At 35.8% G+C, this 9785-nt stretch overlaps 1 protein-coding gene across 1 annotated transcript; it reads right to left on the bottom strand.

Annotated features, from left to right (window-relative positions):
* Nucleotides 1-4104: 4104 nt before the first annotated feature.
* Nucleotides 4105-5987, bottom strand: LOC132184120 (thaumatin-like protein). Its single transcript, XM_059597627.1, has 2 exons — nt 5810-5987; nt 4105-5107 (listed from the first exon to the last, which is right to left on the bottom strand). The coding sequence occupies exons 1-2, from the start codon at nt 5874-5876 to the stop codon at nt 4425-4427; spliced, it is 750 nt and encodes a 249-aa protein (XP_059453610.1). The 5' UTR covers nt 5877-5987; the 3' UTR covers nt 4105-4424.
* Nucleotides 5988-9785: the final 3798 nt, after the last annotated feature.

Raw genomic sequence — 9785 nt, forward strand, 5'->3', positions numbered from 1 at the left:
TGGTGTTGGAGGTCACAGTTTGAAGGCAAACTCCTCCATCCAAGCTTGCTAATGGATCCCCCAATCCCAAATATTTTAAATTTCTAAATACAAACTTGTTCTCAGTTTTCTCTCGATCCAAACAATTCTCATATTCTATTCCACAACTTGTGAAGCATGGCCTCTCTTAGACAAACGGCTCTCCCCTCTGTCCAAAGTTCATGAATTATTTTGTAGTTGTATTGATTTTATATTTGATCATTGAATGGCTGCTACTTTGATTTTCCTAATGCATAATTTTATCATTTAACCCTTCACCCTTTTTCATGATTGGTGATTTGCTTTCTGAGCGTATCATATGGCTGCATGATTAAATTTCTGGTTGCATTGGGCGGTTTACATCTCAAAGTTGTATGGATTATATTAAAATTAAGGGGGAACTTCACTTAACCCCCTTAATTTCCACCACTTTTGCAATGTCCCTCTCCCAAACGTTCAAAAACTCTCGTTTCAGTGAATCGAACTTTAAAAAATTTATATCTCACCCGTCTGTTAGGAATTTATATATGTAATTTTAATACATTTTTTTTTATAACAATTCTTCTTTTTCGTTCATTTTTTCTCATAATTAAAAGAGAGTATGTTGCTTTAACAAAACAATATCATAGATAAAATGAGAAATTTCTTCTATCCAAACCTGATATATATATGCTTTGTTTGACAGTCTTCTTTTGCTAGATCCCACATCACGGGTCATACAAACTAAGGAAAGATGATGGAATTGGACCCAATCATAGCAACTATAGGGCCAAGTTCATATCTAACTCGTTGAATGTCAAAGATAATACAATACATTTATGGGACTAATTAATTATGTTAGAAATGTGTGTTTTCCTTTTGATATCTTGAGCAAACTAACCAGATCTAATATTTTTGCTCACGGACTCTAAACAATTACGAGTACAATTATATAACAAACCCTTTGAATGAGCCAAACCAAGATAAAAACCAAAAACATAAAACATAAAATATGATGGAGGATTCTTCATCTTCTTACTTCCTTTTGCAGTACTCTCCAATGCAATCTTCTCGCTCGTTGACATTTCTTTTGCATTATTACTTTCTTTCCTCAGGAATTGAATAGAAACTAGCAGCTTTTGTACTTCTCTTTTATGAATTGGTCATTCTGCATCAAAAAAGTTCACATAGAAAGATTCATAAATATGTTATATTGGGAAAACAAAAATATTCCACTACTAATTATGAAAATGAAATCAGAATAGTACGCTAATCAGGAAAAGATCACAATAATACAAAAATAAAAATCAAGAAGTAAATATGAAATATTAGGAAATATTGATTCCTAATAGAGTCTCTCTTTGGAGGAACATCATGTAGAGAGAGAGAGAGAGAGAGAGAGAGGTTGGTGTACAATTATAATATTAGGCCATATAAGTGTACGCAGTCTGCTATGCATCGACCAAGACGAGACAAGGCAACCTCAGGTTCACTCCTTTTCGATTTGTTGTACTCCTTATGGCAGTTTCTTTCGCATCTCTTAAATTCTTTTCTTTGCCCTTTTGAACCACCACTTGTTGTCTTCTTTCAGTGTCTGCCACCATTATCTAGAGAGAAAGAGAGAAGTCGAGTGGAAAGTGGCAAGCGACGGAGAGCTGGGGGAAGGTGGAGATTGGAAAACGGAATGGAACGGTCCTTTGCATGCACCAAAGCTAGAAAAAATGTCGCTAACAACATTATTCCCACCATATATCCTTTCATATTATTTCCATCCATAGTTCCTCTCCCCCTCTTAAGATTGTTTACTATGGAAACTACAGGATGAATCCATAATCTACCTTGTCTTTAGCTTTTATATCAAAGATTTATAGAATATTTTGAATTTATATAAATTTTTAGTTTAAAATTTATTTTATTTTATGGGAAAATACACTTTACTCCCCTAAACTATCCACCCATTTGCACTTTTAACTCCAATGTTTCAAAAGTGATATTTTATCCCCTCCCCCGAAGTATCTGACATTGATACTTGATCCCATAAAGTACACTTTACCTCCTGAAGTATTTTGAGTTGACACTTTATCCTTCCGAAGTAACTAAGTTTTGGGGGGTAAAGTATCAACTCAATGGGATAAAGTATCAATTCAAAATACTTCAAATGGATAAAGTGTGCTTCATAGGAGTCAAGTGTTAATGGTAGATACTTTGGAGAGATAAAATGTTACTTTTTAAACATTTTGGTTAAAAGTGCAAATTGATGGATAGTTCATATGAGTAATGTGTATTTTCCCCTTTATTTTAAAAAATATTGATTTTTTTTTAACTAAGCAAAGAATTATTTAAACATGATTCGCTTGGAAATGGCTTTTGACTCTTTTAAGTTTTTATAAAAGTTATTCGGCCATGTCTCTTGGCTTTTGAGTTAAATTTTATATGCCTTTTGAAAGGATAAGTGAAAAGAACAAGTTGGATTTAAAACACAGGAAGTTGTCAAAGTTACACATAAATTGACATTTAAGAACTATAAACCAAGTTGCATAAATCAAGATGAATGATAATTCATCTTGACATTGCAAGGAAATATTTAAAAATGATGAATATTGGAAATATATAATAGCTTTTGAGCTTCATGGGTGAAATTATCTCATGACGTTGGCCATGTGCTGCCTGTTGGGCAAGTGTCTCTTAGCTTTGCACTATGCACGAATAGGGATATGCCTAATGTGAGAGATGATCGAAAAACGAGACTAGAAAACAAAATAGGAATAAAAAATGGGAAGGAGATGATCAGAATTTTATTGGTTTTTTATTTGTAATTTTTATTTTTTTGAGTGAATTCAACAAATTAAGATGTTTACCCACCAAACAAAATCAGCAAAGTGATGAGACCTACCGAAAAGGAATTTTTGTAGTTCTTAATTGTTTGACTCCCAAAATAACCAAATGGGTTGGCTCACCTATAATTATGTAAGATGAGCCCAATTGCTTCTGAAATCGACTTGAATCGACTTGGTTACATTATTTGGTCTTGGTTCAAAAAATAAAGGAAAAAATATATTTTACCCTCTTGAATTATTCACATATCTATATTCTGACCTCCAATGTTTTAAAAATAAACTTGACCCCCATAAACTTCAAAATTATTGCAATTCGACCATACTTTTTTCTTTTTCTTTTTTCCAAAAATGGCCCCATCTCAAGTTTTTAAAAAATTAAAAATTAAGAGGTGGCTTCGGCCACCCCTAGGCCCAACTGGGGTGGCCAGCCATCCCTTTATTTTTTATTTTATTTTTAACTTAGGATGAGAACATTTTAAGAATAAAAAAAAGTTAGAATAGTTGAATTGTAACAATTGGAAGTTTGGGAAGGTTAAATGTCACTTTTTAAACATTGAAGGTCAAAGTGCAAATGGGTGGATAATTTAGGAGAGTAAAATGTATTTTCCCAAAAATAAATTCAATTCGGTCTCGGTTCAAAAAATAAATAAGTTGTTCGTGAATGGTGATCACAATAATATGCTTGAATATTAAATAAGACATACTCGTATAAACTCGACTAAGCATAAATAAGCTTCTATAAGCGCGTATAACTTCACTTTTATAAATCTTTTTAGTATTATTTTAATTTTGTAATAAGACCATCTAAAGTAAAACAAAATTATGTTCCTAATATGATAGATATAACTTGAATTATTCTTGGAAGTTTAAGTTTTAAAGAGTTGTGTAAGTGTGTTTACGAGTGTGCATGAATATATGTGTTTTGAGTGTGCATGTTTGTGTATGTGCATAATGAATTTATATATATACTTATAAACTCGAAATTAGATAATTTCATATTCAAGTCAAATTTATTTAATTAATTTAAACAATTAATTTTTAATAATAATTACTTAACAAATGATTAATATGAATTTACAAAAAAAAAAAAAATCATGATATTTACTTTATATAAAAAATAAATTAATTAATTAAACAAGCTTAAGATGGACTTGTGTTCAAAATAAAATTAAAAGAATTACTCTTCTGTAAATGCTCAAAGCCATCTTTAAATCGGGCATTATTAAAAAGTAAAATAAAGTGAAAATAATGCATAGAGATAAGATGGTAATACGGTAAATAGGAATCCTCTATATCTATTAAAAGTGTTCAAGACTTCCTTCAAGATATGCGCAGTAGAAATAAAAGTTACTCTAGGGTTGCATTATGACAAGGACGGCTGATTGATGTTGGAGCCCCAAATGGGAAAGCTTTCCAGCTCATAGAGAAGTGCTAAAGCGATTTACCAAAATGCCCTTCTCTTCTCCGCCGAATCCCTGCCTTTTTGCTTTGATATTGCAATACAACTACAAGACCCATCACCCACAAATACTCTAGGAGTATAATAATAATAGTAATAATAATAATAATAATAATAATAATACTGATGGTTTAGCGCCGGTGAGGGCAGAAGGTGACCAAATAGTTTCCGCCGGTGCAAGTGGAGATGCTGGTGGGATCATCGTAAGCATAAGAGTATGCCTTGGGGCAAGCGGCCTTGAAAATCCTTGAATACGCCGTCGGCTTGCACGCCTGAGGACTTCCGAAGCTGCCGGTGCAACAGTAACGGGGAGAGTTGAAAGCAAAGCAAGCACTCTTGCACGCCACCACGCTCTTTTTATCGTGTGACCGGACCTGGAGACCCACCGGGCACATCATGTTGAGGTCGCTGACGCACCCGGCGTAGCTGCATTTTCCGGAGCCTTTGGAGGGGGTGATGGAGATGGCGAGGTTGTAGCCGTCCACCAGGCTGACATCGTAGAAGTCCTGGTCGTTTCCGAGGGTGATCTCGGCGAGGGTGGCCGGCGGGGTGCCGCCGATGCCGTTGCAGAAGAGTGATCCACCGCAGTCTCCGGTGGCGCAACGGCCGCGGCCGGTGGCGTCGAAGGCGCAGCCGTGGCGGCCCCAGAGGCGGCCGGACCAGAGGGCGGGGAGGTGGAGGGTGTAGGCCTTGTTTTGCGGGAGCTTGAAGCCGCCGCGAGCTAAGATGGGCTTTCCTGCGCCGGGTTGGATCCCTGGCCACACTGGGTGGCTGCACTTGTTGTACATGGTTATAGTTGTGCCTGACACCTCACCTGTGCCCAAAATAATGAGAAAATAAGCACACTAATGGAAAATGCAAATAATTTTTTGAAAAAAGTCCAAAGAACAAATTTTGTTTAATCTGTACAAAGGAAGCGCTTTGCACGGGATCAACCCGATGCTTAATGAAGCACAAATCTAAGATAACATATCGACTCGTGTGGAAAGAGCGCTTTATATAATGTTTCAAAAATCTAGTCGGAACAAAACTGGAATAAACACACAAATGGATCAACCCGATGCTTAATGAAGCACAAATCTAAGATAACATCTCGACTCGTGTGGAAAGAGCGCTCTGTATAATGTTTCAAAAATCTAGTCGGAACAAAATTAAAATAGACACGTATGGGAGAAATGCTCCAGTGCATTCTCCTAACCATCCACTCACCATCTATGTGTCTTAAATTTTTTTTTTTTTTTAAAAAAAAAAACATTAAGATGCTTATGGTTAGGAGAATGCACTGGAGCATTTCTCCACAAATGGAGTGGCATTGTTAGGAAAAAAGAAAAACTGTTTCTGGGTCTGTGTCTCCTTGTGCTTCTCTGTGTGTCTGAGTGGCTCAAAATGAAGGATAGGCACAAAAATGGAGTGGCATTGTTCGGTAAGAGTAATATAAATGGTGGCTACAATATTAAGACCAGAGAAACAATAAAATGTGAGAGAGAGAGAGAGAGAGAGAGAGAGATGATTGTACCTGGGATGTGGGAAAGGAAGAGGGAGGAGAGGAGGAGAGCAAGGAGGGATCTGAAGAACGCAGCCATGGGTGAAGCTGGAGGGGATCGATGAAGAGTGGAAAAGAGTTGCAGGAAGAAAGTGGGTTGCCTCTCGATATCCTCCAACAGCTAAGTTAAGTAGACTTTTTATAAAGGAAAAAAAAGGAGGCGTTATGGAAGGTACACAGTAACCCTGCAGAGCAGGTAGATTTTTTCAAATGTGAAAGACAGCAGGTTGAATTGTGGTCCAATATGATTAAACAAGTTATGAGCATCTCCAGCGTGACAGGTAAGGTAAGGTAAGGTAAATGATTCCTAATAGTTAGTTTTTATTATTATAAGTTATTTATTATGTTCATAGAGTACATATTTCTTTTTATTATTATTATTTTTTATTTTTTATTTTTTTTACGGTAGCAACAATGGGTTGTTTGGCATTGGTCTTTTTTAAACTGTAGTATGATTTGATTTATGTGTAAAAAAAGTAAAAATATTTGATATAGAAAAGTGTAAAAAAAAAATTTGTTTTGTATTGATTTTTTTTATTTGAATAATAATAAAATGCAATTGCTGTGATATAAAAAAATAAGAATATTAAAAATGAGAAAACCAATCCCAATGAGCCTTAAAAGGCTATTTTTACAGCCTCTAATCACAAACTGTCATATAAGAAAAAACAAAAAAACTCCACAAAAATATCATCCACCCCACACACTATATTTGAGCTCATTTTAAGCTCAATAGAGAAAGGTTAGTGGCTGGGTGGCGAGTCATGCCAGACCCGTGGGGTGGGTCACGGCCAGACCCAAACCCATGGGTTTGGTCGTGAGTCACCTTCTCTGACCCTTCTTCGGCGCTGGAGTTGCTTTTTTCCGGCCTTTAAAGTGATAAAATTCGTAAAGGGTTAACTTTCTACCTTTAGGTTTTAGTTTTGAATTTAAAAACAAATTTTGAAGCATTAGAAACGGGTTTTGAAGCATTAAAATCAGGTTGTGTGGAATTAGAATCGGGTTGTGAGGCGGGTCACGATGGTTTCAAACGAGTTTTTAGGCGGGTCACACTAGACCCACGGCGTGGGTCTCGCTGGACCCAAGACTAAGTTTGGCGGTAGGGGTGCAGGAGTTTTTGGTCTTTTTCTTTTTTCATTTTGATTTGTTATTTTTGTTCTCACTTTAATTTTTTGCAATTTTCTTAAAATGGTGATGTGTCAAATGGAGATTGGAGGCTATTTTCTACTTATTCACTATTCACCCTATTTATTATTTTCTTTTTTTTTTTTTCTGCTTTTTGCTTCTTTCACTCTCTCACCTGTTCCTTCTTCCTTCCACCCAAAAGAATATTTAAAAAAACAGCAAAATAAAAACCATATTAGAGTGTATATAAAAGAAAATAATAATTTATGTTTTTTTCTTTTTTTTAGTTATTTTGATTACTTCTGCTCGAGATATATTAAGACCATTGTGGGTCCGTTTGGTAATAGAGTTTTTTTTTTTTTTTTTTAAACTCTCCCACATTCTTAATTTGTATATAACAACGATCACTATTTATTACATGCTTCCTAAATCTGTGATTTCATATCGGAGGAGCCAAAAAGTCGCTATCTTCTCTTTCTTGAAAACAAATCTTCTATTTGAGGAGGATGGTAAACCATAACTGGTTTCCCTCCTGCTCCCCCCACACTTACTATTCTATGCTTTTCTGATTATTGAGTTTCTCTCTTTATGATAACTCTTTTCTTTCTAGAGTTTTTTCTAAATTTATAGTCTCTTATAAGACTTTATCATAGTCTTTGACAATTTAGCCCTAATCCTCTAAAAAATGCAGCCACAGTCTTTCCCACATGCCGGCCACACCTCCCTCCTTGCCAGTTGCCTTCTCCACCATGTCGCCGGCCGAATCTGTGAAGTTTCGAATATGGGTTTTTTCAAAATCAGATATTTCTTTCTCCACCAGTTCCAACCTGCAACATGCTATGCCACCGCCCTCATCAACAACTCAGCTTCCCAACGCCCTCATCCGCACCTCCCCCCGACATCCACGTGTCGAAGCGTGGACCACATGCTCCTATGCGTGGATCTCACGCACTAAACAATATCCTCACGAAGCTCTCCTCTGTTGAAGCTGTTGTTTTATGAGTTATTTATGTTATTTTATGTATTTTTATGTTGTCCGAACTGTTTGGGTTTCAAACTCATTGTCTGTGTTGGAGATTCCCTTTCTGCTGCTCTTGCTCTTCTTAGTCTATTCGGTTTCCTTGGAAGCTGGACTAGATCTAAGTTGTCATCTCTTAGCTTATTTGGCTTATTTGAAAGTCGGATTAGATCTAAGTTTATAGGGATTCTTTTACTCTTAAAAATTTTATCTATCATAGTAGACCGCGGTCATCAAAAGCTACATTTTCAAATTACTTTCACATTTCTGAATTTCCTTCATGACTATGAGATGCTCCTAATTTATCTTAATTGAGTTATTGTGTTCTCTTATTTTTATTTTGTCTTTTCATTTCCCTGTAACTTGTTCTATTGTTACAATGAAGTTAGTACTTCTTTAAAAAAAATAAATAAATAAATAAAACTTTTTATTACTTTTCAGGTAACAATATTTTGTTAACTTTTTAAATTAAGGGTTAAATACTAAATTAGTCCTTGTGGTTTCACAACTTTATTTTTTTTTATTAGGATTTTATTTTTATCACAGGAGGTCTATGTGGTTTTGATAATAGACCAAGTTAGTCCTCTGTTAGTTTATCGTTAGTTGACTTAACAGAATTCAACGTGGACCAATCAAATGTTGACACGTGGTATCTACTTAATTTTTTTTTTAAAAAAAGTATTTTCTAAAAAAAAAAAAATAATAGATTGGGGGTGGCTGAGCCACCCCCTTGGCCATTTTGGGGGTGGGTGGCTCGGCCACCCCCTTTGGCCATGGGGGTGGCCTGGCCATCCCCATTTGGCCGGATGGGGGTGGCTTGGCCACCCCCTTGGAGCCCAAGGGGGTGGTCGAAACCACCCCCAGTACCCACTAGGGGTGGCTCGGCCACCCCTAGTACCCATTGGGGGTGGTTGGGGGTGGTTTCGGCCACCCCCAATCTTTTTTCTTTTAATTTTTTAGTTTTTTTTTTTTTTAGAAAATACATTTTTTAAAAAAAAAAAATTAGTAAGTGCTACTTGCCAACATTTGATTGATCCACGTGGAATTTCGTTAAATTAACTGACGGATGATTAATTTGGTTTATTATCAAAATCACAAGAACCTCCTGTAATAAAAATGAAATTCTAAAAAAACAAAAAAAAAAAATTGAGAAACCCTATGAGTCTGAAATATTTAGCCCTTAAATTAATCCATTGACAAAGGGACGGGGTAAAAGTGAGAGATTTGAGTAAATGGAAGTGCATTTGGGAGAGCGAGATACTGATGACGTAGGAAGCTTTGCAGTTCTCGATGTTGTCAGATGGTGGGGAGAGGGTTTGTTGGCATCCCAGAAAAAAGAAGAAGCATTCACGTGCCTAGGGAATCACTTTGCTGTTCCCTGTTCGGCTGTTCTAGGCTAAGTGGTGGTACCCGATCACTCTGCACTCCTGCAAGTTTTTAGCTGTTTTCCTCTCAATTCATCAATTATTTATGAACATGCTTCCCATTTCACAACTTTGTCCAAAAGTACACTACTACTAGCCACCCATAATACCAAAAGGACACAAATTTCTTTGAGTTAACGTAGAATCTAATAAAACTCTAAGTATTATTTGTCATTAATTTGGACTATGTATTCTTTTACATTAATTTGGCAAATAACATTTTGTTACCTAAGATTTTGATGAGCAAAATGTAAGGGTTTTATTAGATTCTAGCATTTCTCAATTTTTTTTCAATTGGCTTTGAACAAATTTTTCCATATTTTAACAATTGAGAATGTTATTCAATATTTTTTGAATTTAAAAAAAATTAATGTTTGAGTTT

Source organism: Corylus avellana, chromosome ca6 (assembly GCF_901000735.1).
Source record: "Corylus avellana chromosome ca6, CavTom2PMs-1.0".
In the NCBI taxonomy this organism is placed as follows: domain Eukaryota; kingdom Viridiplantae; phylum Streptophyta; class Magnoliopsida; order Fagales; family Betulaceae; genus Corylus; species Corylus avellana.